Raw genomic sequence first — 14873 nt, 5'->3', positions numbered from 1 at the left:
ATTAATGCATTTTGAAATGGTATTTAACGATATCCGATCAACGTAATTTTTGGCATGGTCGTTGGTCTCGACGAGCTCTAAAACGTGAACGGTTTCGATCATTGTTGTGGATCCGGAAAAGGCCGAACCAAACTGGACGGGTCTAGAGGGTAACCCATACTGGAGACTCCAAAGCTGACATGATGCTCCAAGAGGAATCATTGGGATGAGAAATTTTTCAATGGGCCGGGTGAGTACCACGCGGTGCCTGCTCGGCGCATCTGGCCGTTCATTTTGGATTTGGACGGTTTAGATTTGGAGAGAGAAAAAGAAAAGAGAGTGGTAGGGTGAGAGGAGAGAAAGAGAGTTTCAATTTAGGTCGTTCAATACACTTTTGGACAGTCCGGATAGGCTGCTCAGCACCACGTGGTACTCTGAAAAAAAATTTCCATTAGCCGAGAGGTGAGAGATACGAAAGCAGCTCACAGCGTATTTGATCGACAGATGCCATCACGTCATTTTCCCGTACTATTATTGCATGTACGAACGGACAGCAATGGGGAAATTGCTACTTCACTTTCGTATAGGTGAGGTTGGTCGGTTCAAAAAAACGAACGGGGGTAGTTGCAAGGATGAGATAAGAGGATCTAAGTAGCGGCGACCGCCACGACAAAAATTTTAAAAAATACAATTATAATATGTAAAAAAAAAAATTTATGCCCAACTTATATAGTCTCACCACCACTAAATTTTTTTAGTATATATTTTGCCACTGCTAGGGTAAAATCCTGGTTCCGTCCTTGAGTGGTTGGTTGTTTGTTTGTGATACTGCATTACCATTTTAGGTTTTTTGCGATTGGCTTGGAACCAAGTCTTGTAAGTGTAGCAAAAAATTTCCCTGTTTTTGTTTATTTTTTATAATACTACCTTTTAACTCGGTTGTCTAAACTAGCTTCCGCGAATCTCCACTAATCCTGGGAGACCTAATCTCACCACCAATTGAGGAGAACCTAATTAAAATTAGAGCAAAATTTTGTATGAGTTGACCCAAAAGAGTTTATAGCACTTTAGAGGTTTTGAATTAAAAATCTTAGTTTGAAGCAAACCCCCAAGTCTAGGTGTTCACCATCGGAGAGCAGATCCCGTCCAGTTTTGGACCCTTTGTGGGCAACGATCGGAGCCGTTCACTTTTTTGAACTTGCCGAGAACATTCGACAAGTAGAAAATCAAGTCGATCCGATACCATCTTATATGATTTCGAAATATATTAAGTTTGTCAAAAAAAAAAGTGTGCAACACTGGATTACAACCCAACACAATTATACGAGGCTTAGGCTCCATTCCGGAAACGGAAAAAAACCTTTATTTTTTAAGAAGGTAATTTCAAGCTCAAAAATTATGGACTTATTAAAATTTAAAAATATGCAATATGGATCTTGTTTAAAAGATCTCATTGAGATCTTTTATACGATGCAAAAAAAATTGAAAAATTATTTTTCATTTATATTATTTTTGAATTAGAAAATGTGAAATAAACTGCTTATTTTTTTAGAAGGTTTCTGGAACGGAGTATTATTGCATTTCGAAAATCATACAGTATCAAATAATATCGGATCAACGTGATTTTCGACGTGCTTAATGTTCTAGGCGAGTTCTAAAATGTGAACGGGCTCCGATCATTTCCTGGGCCCAAAATTGGATCAGACTGGATAGGATACCGGACGGGATCTGTTTTTAGTTCCTCACCACCGAACCCAGCCTACCCACCCTTGGTGGCAATTATTATTATGATCGTATCGAAACGGTTGGACACCAATTCCAAATATATTTGCTGTCCCATTAATAGATGGCTCAGCAACGAACAGATAAAGGAATTAATTAGCCGGGCAGCTTAGTAGTAGTACTAGTTATTATTAGGAAATTGAATTCTACACTCCATTTTTTGACATCTACACTCCTTTTTTTGTCTTCTAGCAAAAAAATTATATACACTTTCAACACTAAAATCCAAAAAAAAGAGTGTAGATGTCAAAAAAGGAAGTGTAGAATTCAATTTCCTATTATTACTATTATATATATATTAGTATGTATACTACTAGGGGTGGCGCCGTAATACTATTATTATTTTTCATTTTTGTTAGGCCATGGCCCAAGCCTAACCATTTTCCTAGCTGAAGTTTAGGTCAGGTATACAAATTCAATCATTGTGGATTAGGTAAAAAATGTGCGCAAATACTTTTGTTTTTCGCAATATAGTAGTATTCGACAGTATAAAAATTGAAATTTTTTATGCACAAAAACTTGAAAATATCTAGGCATAAAAGCAAATGCAACACGTATAGTGGTCCAATCACTTTTTATTTATTAAGATTGTGACAACGTGATAAAAAAGAATGAAAAAAAAGAAAAGAAAAACCAAATCACTCTTTTTCTTACCAAATCTCTTCCAACTTTTTGGTAACGCTAGTAATTACCATGTTCTCTATAATATAGCACTTGATTAAAAAAAAAAATCACTACACATCCCCTCTTTCTCTCTCATTCTTCATTCAACTTGATCAAATATCGATAACTGTACGGACAAAACATATTGGTGCTAAGAAGAATGAGAAAATATAGAGTTTCAAATTATATGTCGTCTATTTATTTTTTCCTTGTAGTACAAATGTGTTTTACTTGACGAGTCCTTAAAAATCAATACAATTCCAATTATTAGTGTGAACTAGAGAAGGGTCTACAATGACCCAAATTTGAAAAAATGGTAAGATTCATGGAAGTGTTGGACGGCTCAAATTCACAGTGATATAAATCTGAGCGGTCGTCCATTAATGTCCGGTGCACACTTTCATGGATAATATTTATGTATAGTAGTGGATCAAGCCAACCAAATTTGGAGCTGACTGAATTTTAGGAAAACTGGGCGTGAACTTTTGGTTCATAAATAAAAAAATTGGTTTTATTGTCCACAACTAGTAGTGTGGAGTCGAAAGAGACGAGGCGATTATCCCTAGATTTCCGTTGCTATAAAATGGCGTGAGAAAGTAGATCTGAACAGAAACTACTTTACAGTCTTCTCTTCTCGTGAGAGAGAGAGAGAGAGAGAGAGAGAGAGACGGAATACACATTACACGCTTCAATTGTAACAACACGTGGTGAGAGAGAGAGAGAGAGAGAGAGAGAGGATGATGTTGAAGGTTCCCTCGTGTTCTCCGGCATGCATTGCCGCTTCGATTCGAGAAAAAGCCCTAGACAATCAATGCGGCCGCCTCTTGCCTTCTTCTCTTCCGATTCGCAAACGAAACGCCGTCTTGTGCGCTTCTTCTTCTTCTTCTTCGTTGCCTTCGTCGGACAATGCTCCGGTTCTGACTGCGGAGCCAAACGGGTGGGCCGGCGGATCGGGCCGGAGCTGGGCCGACCGGCTTAGGATGGGGAGCTTGACGGCGGACGGGCTTTCGTATAAGGAGAAGTTCATAGTGAGGTGTTACGAGGTTGGGATGAACAAAACTGCCACCGTCGAAACCATTGCTAATCTTTTGCAGGTAATTAATTTCACTACCCACCTCTTTCTGTATCTGTAGTTATTACTACCTCCGTCCCGGAAAGATTTGCCTATCCGCAAAATGAGAGCTTACAAAATAATGCGTCTCCGTCGGAAAAATTTAAACTTTTTGCCGCTAGTTACTAAATAAAAAATGTTTTTTTTTTAAAATGTACTACTGTTTTTGTTCGCCTTTGATTTGTTTGATTTTATGTCCTCTCTTTCAATTGATTTGATTGCTTTGTGGGAGAAGAGTAATTTCTATTTTCCGTTTACTCAATTGCATTTGCATGTGTTTGGTTTGAATTATGTGAATGTTTTCAATTAAAGTATTACGATTATTCTCCGTTTGGAAGTGGTCCTTTGATTCTCTTTCTCTTTCTTTCCTCTCTTACAGCGGAGAATTCCTTCTTTAAGTTTCTCATCATCAAATGTTTCATGTCGGTAGTCATATTGCATGTTGTGATTTTTACATTTAGGCAGTGTTTGGTTGACTGAAATGAAAGGTTGGAATGGATTGGGCATTCGGTGGAGGCGTGGACTGACTGCCTGTCCATCCCAATGTTTGATTCGCTGAAAAAACAACTAAATGTGGCTTACAAATGAAATCTAGCATTCACCGATTTAGGTGAATGGTCATTCCATTGGGAGGTCAAGGGATTACTATTAGTCGCTGAGCTGAGGCTAGCTCTAAATTCATTCCTAGGTTTCGATACTACATATGACTGAAGCTGGTAAAGGCCAGCCGCCTATGTGCCCGATGGGATCAAGTCAATACATAGTTCTTTTACTTCGGCAGACAAATTACTGGTTTTAGGTCTTTGAGTGCACTATTCTATTAGTTTCCAGAATTATTCAATCAAACCAAACACTGGGTTACGTGTTCCCCTTGAAATGATGTTCTCCAGTTTGTGATGTAGGAGGTAGGAGGAAATCATGCTCAGAGCGTAGGATTTTCAACAGATGGCTTCGCTACAACCCCTACCATGAGAAAATTGCATCTCATATGGGTGACTGCTCGCATGCACATCGAAGTTTACCAATACCCAGCTTGGTGAAACTTTTTGATCCCTTCAAAGTCCTATAACTATGTCAGTTTTGTTTGATATGTACAGTTTCGATTTATTTTTCTTTTTTTTGGTACAGGGGTGATGCAGTAGAAATAGAAACTTGGTGCCAAAGCGAAGGGCGGATTGGGACTAGACGTGATTGGATTCTCAAGGACTATGCTACTGGTGTAGTCATTGGGAGGGCTACAAGGTGACCACACAGCTACTTTTCTCTTCTTCTGGTCCCTTTTCAAATCTAATTAGTTCATTAATTTTAACAACTTACATGTGGCCAGAAGTTCTAGTGATGCTATTATCAAGCATGGTTTAACAATGTTGAGTACTTGTATCAAGTAAATGTTTGTACATTTCTACTAGGGCAATACAGACATCATTTGAGGTTGGAGTCATCCTGTTGTAAACCACTGTTTATTACTCGTAGCAGTTATAGGAACCTTGCTATAATGTGAGGACGAATTGCATTTCATTTTTATTATTTGTTTTAGGCGTATCAGTTTAATTTCCCTTTTTTCTTTTTGATTTTGGAAACTTGAAGGTGGTGTTTCTTTTCTTTCAAGTCTTGTGGGATGTAAACGTACTGCCTTTTACGATCCAAATGCAATGGCCTGAAACTCCTTCCTCTCATGCTTGCTTTCCGGATCAAAATCAAGTGGTTTTGTTCTAGATAGCCATTTCTCTCTCTCTCTCTCTCTCTCTCTCTCTCTCTCTCTCTCCTGGCTATGAATGTTTTTCCATGTGGTTGCACCAAACTGTACCTGTTTGCACTTGACCTTGGCAATTTCAAGAATTTTGCTTGTTTAAGTAATTGAGAGTTTGGTAGAGTGGTGCTTTACATGTTTCAAATCTACTACTCACATTTGAGATCGTATACTCTTCCGTCCTTATCTTTTGTGCAAGTTAAAATTCAACAATTTACAATTCTGAAGTGCAGCAAGTGGGTGATGATGAACCAAGATACCAGACGGCTCCAAAAAGTACCAGATGACGTTCGAGAAGAATATATTGTTCACTTTCCAAAAGAACCTAGGTAAGATTCTTTTGTTTCCCCCTTCAAGTGAATATGAACACATCCTTGCCTTTATGCTTTCAGGATTTTTGTAGTCCAAAGATGATGGCATCCTCACTTCAGAGAAAAGATCCAATTTTTAATATTCCCCTTACGGAACTTTCTTATTGGGTCAGTCATCTGGAAAGTGCAGAAGCTAAGTATAGGAATGTGTAGAAGCTAAGTATAGGAATACATGAATCACTGTCATTCTTCAGCTTAGCAAATAGTTCACCCACCTATTGGTCACGTATGGGTATGACATAAAGGAAGAAATTTGTGTGACATTTATTAAATTAAATGAGTTCGGTGCAATCACAAAAGTATCTTTCACCTAAGTTGCACGGATCCCCATTTTTGGGGAAGTATCGACACAACATGGGTGTGGACTGGATTCTCCCAAAAAAAAAAAAATTGAGACAGCTTCAAAATTTTGATAATATTGGAAATCATTTTTGTGAGACAGCTTCAAACTTCTGTTCACACCAAATGGTGTTCTCCCTTTATTTTGATAAAAAAATTAAAAATGTGTTCCTTTGCGTGAATTAGAGCAAATTGGCTGGCGAGTAATTTGATGCATTACGTGTGCCACGACTTCTAGTTCATATTATAGTAGAAGTAGTTGTACAATTTTGTTTCTATTTTGATAATATTGGAAATCATTTTTGTGAGACAGCTTAAATTTTTTGTTCACACCAATTGGCATTCTCCTTTTATTTATTTGAATGTATTCTATATTTCCCAACATAGTTTCAGAAAATAGAGATGGTAGTTATCAAACCTTTACCTGTCCAAACCTCAGGCCTTCTTCACTTCTCCTTTTAATCAATGATTTTTCTTGATTACGTTGTCCTTTATCATTCATTGGCAATGGCATCTAGGCTTGCATTTCCCGAGAAAAACAATGGAAGCCTGAAGAAAATATCAAAACTGGAAGATCCTGCTCAGTATTCTCGTCTAGGACTGGTGGTATGTCCATTGTCCATTTCCTATGTCTAAGTTTTGGCTAAGTACTTTAGAGCTCTCAAAAGTGTTTTTGTATTTGCAGCCTAGAAGAGTTGATCTGGACATGAACCAGCATGTAAACAATGTCACCTATATTGGATGGGTGCTGGAGGTAGGAATGAGTATCCCCCATTGTCATCATAGAAGTCATTTTTACATCCAAACACTAGTTCTTAATATTTCTAGTCAGACATTTAATGCATCTTTTGTCAAAAAGTTATCAGCTTAAACTGTTAAACATCCAGTCCAGCCTTGATAATTGATGGCCTTGAATTGAGGAGGCATTGGGTCCATGGATAGCGGCTGGTGCCACCATCAGTAACTTGAATTTCCTTGTTTTTACATGGAATGGAGCACCATGACCTTGATAGGACTTTTTCCGTCACTTTTTCCACCTGTTTTTAGTGTTTTTCTAGTTCACCAAAGAAGAGTAAGAGTCCAATTTAGTGGAATTAAAAGAGAACCGAAAAATCAACAAACTCATAGGAAAACAACACTACCAAGACTTGTTGATTATAATTTTCTAATGCTTCTCATGCCAGGTTTGGGGCTGGGGAATGTCTAACAAGAGGTGTCCGAGATCGTGTAATATTATTATGTAATGTCCTCCAAACATTGCAATGCATGCGACCCCGGCATAGCTGTCTTGATATCTGCATAAATGTCTTTTTGGCCATTAATTAGTTCACAATTCGTAACCATATGTGCCCACTTCATTGGCACCGTATGAAGTCTTGTTTTTCCATGTGCCATTTTTCCATGTGCCATTTTAAAACCTTTTTTTTTTTTTTTTTGGGGGGGGGGGGGAGGGGGTAGGCAATTTTAGAATGTTGGTTAGAAAGTGTTTAAGGAAAGGTGGGGCACTGACTGCAATTTGTGCTTCTTTTGCGTTAATAGCCTAACATATCACAATTTTTCCTTCTTTTCCCCTTTTTTTTTTATTGACAGAGTGTGCCTCAAGAAATCATGGACACTCATGAACTGCAAACAATCACCCTGGATTACAGACAGGAATGCCAGCATGACGATGTGGTTGATTCTCTTTCAAGTCCGGAAATAGTTGGAGATACTCCACTTTCAGAGCTTCATAGAAGGACTGGATCTGCTGCAGAAGCAGCTAAAAACGGAACTCAATTCTTACATTTGTTGAGATTGTCTCTCAACGGGCTTGAAATAAACAGGGGCCGCACAGAGTGGAGAAAGAAACCGGCAAGATAAGCTAATCATTCGGTTTATCTTTCATCGTCTTTCTTTCTCAAGTCATAGGGCTAATTTATCATCTTCCCATGTCTAGGTTGTTTGTGTATTGTTCTCGTTTCTTTTACGCGTTTTTTATTTTTCTTTTCAAAATGCTTCTAGTTTTCGTTCTTTTTGGGGGGCCCTTTCCTCACAAGGGATTTTGCTTCAGTGTTTTTGTATTTGCATTTAGATTAACTTGGGACAACTTCAAAATTTCGAATAAAAGATCAAAGTTTAGCAAGTAAGAAGCTCGGTTAAGAATGTGGTAACTATCACTAACCCTATTGATCCAAGATTCTCTGATTATGGATTAAGGTCCAATATCATTGATGAAAGATGGAAATCTCCCGAACTTATTACTACTTTATACTTGAGAAAAAAATATTCTCCCGTGGAATTCTCTTTGCTTCCAAATGCCCAGATTGGCTGGAAATTAAGACATCTTAAACCAGAAAACATAGGCGACTTGGGATATGAAACTCCTAGTCTTCCTTCAATATTCATAAGCTTTTTTTCGATCTAAACCCATATGGTTGTGTTTAGATTGTGAAACTGACAATGAAAATGAGAAGATCCACATAATTTTATTTGAAAGAATAGAAGTTCCATTTGATACACACACAGAGAGAGAGAGAGGTGTGCTAATGGCATAAATTAGTTGCACTTTCACCATTTTCAACTCTACCATTCAATTCGTTCCATCTATCAGATCATAAGAACGAAATACCATACGGAATACAGAGAGATTTTTCGTTGATCCCCGACTTCTAATCTAATCTCTGAAAGACCATATATGTAAGCTAAAAAACACTACAATTATTGAACAACAATTTAAATAGAACCATCCGATACATATAAGCCAAGCCAATCACTGACCAAGAGTATTGGTTCCTAATGGAAACTAAATGCCTACAGTAATTTACAGTCTGTAATCTCCACAAACTCTCGCATTGCGATCCCAGAGAAGATGAAATTCGGGGAACAGACGACGGACGAAACCAATGTTTCATTTCAATTTCTTTCAGGAATCTTGGAAAACAGCCTGTATGTTGGAAAGCAGCCAGTACTCACCTTCCTTTTTTGGACACCAGAAAACACCAAGAGCCTGATAGGGAAAAGCAAAATAAACTTTGTACATGAGCCAAAAGTAAGAAAGAAAACAGAACTTGCACCTACCATGGTTCGTTCACAAAGCACATGAAGCATGTAAATGCATAATCAAAAGCATGACATAAGCTTGCAACAAAGTCTAGAGGGCATACATTTAGTTCCGCACAGCAAGATTGAAATGAATCAAATTTGGAGCAAAAGAAACCTCTAGTACAACCCCAGTAATTCGCATAATAATAGGGTTAGTTCCTTGCCCTAAATAATGGCTCTGGCCTCTGAGGGCAATAGCACTGCCCAAAGTCTCAATCCTAACTAACGCTCACAAAAACCTCCACCAAGGTTTGCATATTGCTTCGCAAATACACTTTCAAGTAGTATCGTGAAACCATTCCAAGGAATCTTTAAATTCCCAGTGGACAATTAAATGTTTAGAAATTCTCTGATCAGATGAAATTGAACTTTTCCCACTTCCGGCCCCCAGGTAAAAATCATCAGCCAATTTTACTGCGCAAAAAAAAGATCAATGCATACCCACAAAAAGGGAAAAGAAATCGACAGCATACCTTGTTCAATTGGTTGTAGGAAGGTAGACCCTGTGGATATCTCTAGCGGTGACTTTTCTTCGACAAGTAGGGCACTTACCCTGAACAGTTATTGCGGCCTTAATGCACGGCTTACAGAATATATGACCACACTTCGTTGTCATCTCCTCAACCAATGGTCCCATGCATATTGGACAACTAAAAGTGGGCTCCTTCGGCGGCTTCGGGGGGTATGGTTCAGCAATCTGAACATTCTCTCTCTGCCACAATTTTGGCATAGAAAGATTAGTTTTAATAAGAACTAGAACAATCATAACCATCCATGTGCATGGGTTACCCCAACAAACAGCTTTATCGGATAACTATATATCTATCGAAGGGGTAAAAAAACTGTATCTACACGACACCATGCAAAGTATAAAATGCCAAGAAGAAAAAGAACAATCATGTCATATGCAGCACTAATTGAATCCCTTGATTAAGATATAGATAGGCTGACAATTAGCCATGAGCTATACATTGGGGTAGAAGCATCAAGTGCCATCTAAGGTCTTTATCATGAGCCATTGGCCATCACACAAAGTGGCGTAGCCACCCTTACCCTAGTGGGAGCAGCTGCCACACTAAATTTCTTGCCCATTCATCTGAGTCTGTTTCCAAATTACATATTCTGCTCTGGCCAATCTCTTTCCACCAATGGACCTTGTCATTGATATTGTTTGTCCTACACTCTTTCACTGTCTACCATGTGTTTGTGATATATCGTTAAAGAGACTTGAGTGTTTTCGAATTCATGTTTTTCCATTTTGGAAATGTTTGTGCAAGATGCCAGGAAACAAGTATTCAATGTGTCTAATTATGTGGAACCTTATAAAATATTTCATGACTAACAGAAACTAGAAGGCAATAGATTTATGTGGTAGTTATCTTCACGTATAGAGCTAAGATAAATTATGCCAAGTTCGAAATGATTTATGCACTGGCATAAGACATTTTTTGGAAGTGTCTTTTGTTAAGTCAATGTATATGTGTTAGTTCGATTCGATATAAAGGAGGTGAAGCTTTAACTCACTATCACCCTTCATCACTGTCACAGTGGAACTGGTCTAGTATAACATACTTGGTGCCTAGCAGAGAGTAGGCAAACACTATTGAGCCCTGGTGAACTGAAATTCCAAAACATTGACTTATAAGTTCAATCATTGGGTATCAGTCATTCATTTTCATGTCCACAGGCCCCACCCGGAGCATGCATCTTGTTTGGACTTCCCAAATTTCTTCTTCTACGCCCTAATGAGAGGTCTAGTATTCTCGTCTGCTAGGTAACCTACAATCACAATCAAGTCGAGGAGCTGAAACTATATGCGACAAAAGGAAATCTCAGTTATTACCATAGGTTTGCTACTCGCCTCCAAATTTATGTAAAGGTCACAATTTATGATTGCTTGGTTTGCAGGAACTCTCCTCCGCTTGTTGCGACTACTGGGAGCAGCCCTATCCGCCCCTCCATCTGCAATGGTCAACCAAACTCAGTATGAAATTAGAAGAGGAAAAGAAGAAACAAAACCTTTTCCAATTATGGAAGTATACAACACAAAGTCAGCTAATTACGTCAAACAAATAGCTGATAAATATCACTTGTACATTTACTGCAAATACCATAAGACATACAATATCACCGCTCAGATATATAAACTAACAAGTAATAAAAATGGGTTACATAACAGGCTGGCCTCTCTAGAGTACCCGCATTAACTCGATCTGTTGCAAATGGCAGATCATAGATACAAGTTCACAATGGGCTAACGTGGTTTGGTATAGCAAAAATATCCCTAAGTGGTCCTTTATCTTGTGGTTGGCTGTTCAACAAAAGTTGAACACTAGGAATAGACTATTGAATTGGGGAATGATTGTGGAAGGAGACTGCACTTTTGTACCAATGGCCAGGAATCTCACCATGACCTCTTTTTTCAGAGTCCTCTGTCTCTCACTGTGTGGGATAGAATGTGGAGAATGTCTTCAAATGACCAAATCCCCTCTACCTTGCCTGAAGTCATTGCTTGGTATATCCAGCATGTGAAAGGAACAAGCTTCAGAAGTTTGCTGCTGAAGAATGTCTTAGCTGCTACTGTGTATAATCTTTGGATGGAAGGGAACCAAAGGGTTTTCAATCAGAATGCCTCAACTCAAGACCAGATTATACTTCGGACTATTTCTTGTGTAAAGAGTCTTTGTGTATGAAGAGGGGAGTGGACCAGTCACAACTAAATACTAAATAGAGCCCTTTGCAACAGTTGGGGACTTACAGACAGGATTTTTGGCCCTTCTCACTAGTAGCTTTGAGATGGAGAATAGAATTGGATTTATATATTTCCTTCTCGTTCAAGTTGGCATTAGATTTTATTTATTTTTGGATGTATAGCCTTGTTTTTTACGGGGGAATGTCCCTTGGAGATTGTAGTTGGGTTTGAGCTTTATAATAGAAATTAGAAAGTACTTATCAAAAAAAAAATCACGATGGAGATTAGATGCAGCTACCCATAGCATTTGCTAAGAGTTGGAGCACGCCGTCTCAGGAACAAAGCCATTGCTGCAACCTAGATCTAGTTTTCGTTTGAAATTTACTCAAATAGGGAAAACACAAGATCCTTGCACACAAAAATGCTCTAGTTCTCTACTTTTAACCCTACAAATGGGCCACATATTTTCCCCTTATTTATTACGACCCCAAACAATATGATATTGTATATGAGATGCCCACTTCTTATATTCACTCTTGGTTTACCCCAGAATTAAGAGACTTAGGCATCCAGCTTAAAACTAACCTGAGATTTGAAGTTTTTCGTATCAATCTAAGGTCCATGTGCACTTATTTATTTCACTTGTACACTGCCTACCCGACTAAAATGAATGTTCTTCACCATGAGCTGCAGAAAGCACGAATAAGACCAAAAATATGCCACCAGAGAATACGGGGGAACCGGACGATATAGGCTATGCCTAACCTTCCATCCGAGAGAGAGAGAGAGAGAGAGAGACTACCAGCCACGGAAACATCTCTTACCTGGATCTACATCCACTAGAACAGTGCTCTGACGACTTCTTCTAACATTGTTTCTAGCCTGATATGGGATTGGAAATAATTACAATGTAGAGTCAATAAAAGAATGAGTGAACCCATATAAAAATAGAAGCAAACTATACAATATAAGTTTTAGAGAACGGAAAAACATACTTCTGCAAAAGCCCTGGGTGAGGATATAACAACATCGTCATCAAACGCCTCAACATCAATTGGTACAGGGGGCACAGATCCTCTTTGTTGGCCATTTTGCACATTGAGAGTGGCAGAATGAGCTGAAGTGCCCTCCTGACCCAGGTTATCGGCCGGTGGCACATTAAGGTCCACATCTAGTACCATCTTCCTCTTCCTCCCAGTCCTCACATACCCTTGTAGAGGAGGTCCCCTTGAACCCCTAGTGCTCATACTATTTTTATGATTTTCTGTTAAAGATTCTCACACTCAACGAGCCTGATCATGGAAAAGGGGACTCCACCTTTAGTGGGACATAAAAAATCCATTCAGGTTGCAAAATACAAATTTTCACTTATAACTTGCCTTCTTTCAAACTCTAGCTAGACCATAAAATCACAACCAACTATATCAACATAAGTAACCATCAACATAGTTTTTCCCCTTGAATGTATCCTTTCAAACACCACTTACACAAAAGGACTATGATCGTACCAAAGGAAAAAACATGTGTTATAAACTACGATCATTGACAAATGCTTTCTTCTTTAGCACTAAACCTACCATACATCAAACAAAATGCAATGACCTTTCAGGTTAAGACCACAATATAAGTGCATAACATATATTATCCATGTTGCAAGTTCACAAGGTTTCCAATCACATAACGAATGTAACAACACTCCCATTTATGACAATCAGAAATTCAAAAAAAACCGAGTCTAATTTAAGAGTAAGTTCCCTGATCAGTCAACAGGCGAATGAATGAGGAAACGAAAATAACAAAATCAAGAATGTGTTTTTGAGGTGCCAATTGAACAAACACGGATAGACACACATGTTCAAAGCCGGCGATATCGATGAATGCACAACTGGAATTGGAAAGCAAACCTCTGAACTCTTTCTGACCATAAGCGAACTCCAATACTTATAGATACACATGTTCTAACCAGCATCTAATTCTTGGCAACCAAAAAATGCTTTACAAACGATCATGATATTGAACTTTAAGTTTGCCATTAACCTAACAACGCAGCCCAATTTCATCACCATTACATAATCACAACAAAATCGTACATGGGTGTCATCCCCTTCATGCTTCTTTAATAAAATTTGATTACTTATCCAAAATAATAATAATAATAATAATAATCACAACAAAATCGGTAACATAATGAGAATCACAAAATTTAAAGTGCCAATGACACCTGAATACTGAACTTGTAAAAAAACGACAACTTGCAATCAGAAAACAAAACACACTCCGATCGGACAGTAGAATCGAGAAAACAACCAACTGATGAAAACCCTAGCCGATCAAAAAACGGACACAGAAATTACCAAAGAGGACCGAAATTAGGAGCGTACCGGTTCCCAATGTTCTCGAATCGGAGGAAGATTATGGTCCTGATACAGAAGAGGAGAGAGAAAGATGGAGAAAGTGGAGAAGCTCAATGTGCATCCCCTCTCTCTCTATATATATATATCTCGATGGGCTTATCCAGAGAGAGAAAGAACATGGAACTATCTATGGGAAGACGTCGTTTGGTGGGGTTTTATTCCCTGGTACGGGGAAGTAGATGGAGACGCGTGTCCTCGTGTGGTTTGCGATTCGAACACGTGGCGCCGTCCAGGTCGTTCGGTGGGCGCGGTTCCACACGAACATAACTTGTGCGTCTGCGCTTACGTTGTTTGTTGAGCTTCCATTGATGATGGCGCTGCTACGATTGAAGCACGAAAAAGAAAAGGGTAATTTACATCGACCTCCCCCTAAGGTTTCTGACAAATGCACGGTGCTCCCAACCTTTCAACTTATTACACCGGCCTCCTTGAATGAGAGGGGATCCACTCTGTTAGTACAACAACAACAACAACAACAAGACTCATATAGCCTCCAATCATTGGGGGTATGGGCGGAAGATGATTGAAAACAGTCCTAACCTTTGACAATATGTACAAAGTGACTGCTCTCAGAATACCACTGAAATAGTGGCCCTCCATACACTCCGTTAGTCTTTTGTTGTATTTGTGAATTTCGGGTTACTAACCTTTAAGGAGTAATTAAATTTACTCTCCAGTCTCCAACCAATTT

General features: G+C 38.7%; 2 protein-coding genes across 4 annotated transcripts; one reads left to right on the top strand and one right to left on the bottom strand.

Annotated features, from left to right (window-relative positions):
- Positions 1 to 2847: 2847 nt before the first annotated feature.
- Positions 2848 to 8117, top strand: LOC131312611 (oleoyl-acyl carrier protein thioesterase, chloroplastic-like). The gene is made up of 7 exons (XM_058340492.1): positions 2848 to 3518; positions 4438 to 4571; positions 4664 to 4777; positions 5519 to 5614; positions 6514 to 6601; positions 6681 to 6749; positions 7586 to 8117. Exons 1-7 carry the CDS (start codon positions 3162 to 3164, stop codon positions 7853 to 7855), a joined length of 1128 nt encoding a protein of 375 aa, XP_058196475.1. The 5' UTR covers positions 2848 to 3161; the 3' UTR covers positions 7856 to 8117.
- Positions 8118 to 8521: 404 nt separating this feature from the next.
- LOC131312612 (uncharacterized) lies at positions 8522 to 14487 on the bottom strand. 3 transcript variants are annotated; one of them, XM_058340493.1, is made up of 6 exons: positions 14150 to 14487; positions 12764 to 13060; positions 12593 to 12650; positions 10920 to 11038; positions 9550 to 9788; positions 8522 to 8981 (listed from the first exon to the last, which is right to left on the bottom strand). In XM_058340493.1, exons 2-5 carry the CDS (start codon positions 13013 to 13015, stop codon positions 9555 to 9557), a joined length of 663 nt encoding a protein of 220 aa, XP_058196476.1. In that variant the 5' UTR covers positions 13016 to 13060; positions 14150 to 14487; the 3' UTR covers positions 8522 to 8981; positions 9550 to 9554. The 3 variants fall into 3 exon arrangements, with proteins under 3 accessions (XP_058196476.1, XP_058196477.1, XP_058196478.1); XM_058340494.1 differs by having other exon boundaries at positions 12764 to 13085; positions 14150 to 14485; XM_058340495.1 differs by having other exon boundaries at positions 12764 to 13085; positions 14123 to 14476.
- Positions 14488 to 14873: the final 386 nt, after the last annotated feature.

Source organism: Rhododendron vialii, chromosome 13a (genome assembly GCF_030253575.1).
Source record: "Rhododendron vialii isolate Sample 1 chromosome 13a, ASM3025357v1".
Taxonomy (NCBI): domain Eukaryota; kingdom Viridiplantae; phylum Streptophyta; class Magnoliopsida; order Ericales; family Ericaceae; genus Rhododendron; species Rhododendron vialii.
Note: the sequence above shows the minus strand (reverse complement) of the source record. Positions and strands in the feature narration are given on the sequence as shown.

Excerpts from the sequence above, each read along its gene's own strand:
- LOC131312611 (XM_058340492.1), top strand. The coding sequence starts at position 3,162 with ATGATGTTGAAGGTTCCCTCGTGTTCTCCGGCATGCATTGCCGCTTCG. Across the intron at positions 4,778-5,518 it reads GTCATTGGGAGGGCTACAAG|CAAGTGGGTGATGATGAACC; the intron begins GTGACCACACAG and ends TCTGAAGTGCAG. Across the intron at positions 6,602-6,680 it reads ATTCTCGTCTAGGACTGGTG|CCTAGAAGAGTTGATCTGGA; the intron begins GTATGTCCATTG and ends TTGTATTTGCAG.
- LOC131312612 (XM_058340493.1), bottom strand. The coding sequence starts at position 13,015 with ATGAGCACTAGGGGTTCAAGGGGACCTCCTCTACAAGGGTATGTGAGG. Across the intron at positions 12,651-12,763 it reads CACCCAGGGCTTTTGCAGAA|GCTAGAAACAATGTTAGAAG; the intron begins GTATGTTTTTCC and ends ATCCCATATCAG. Across the intron at positions 9,789-10,919 it reads AGGCGAGTAGCAAACCTATG|AGAGAGAATGTTCAGATTGC; the intron begins GTAATAACTGAG and ends AAATTGTGGCAG.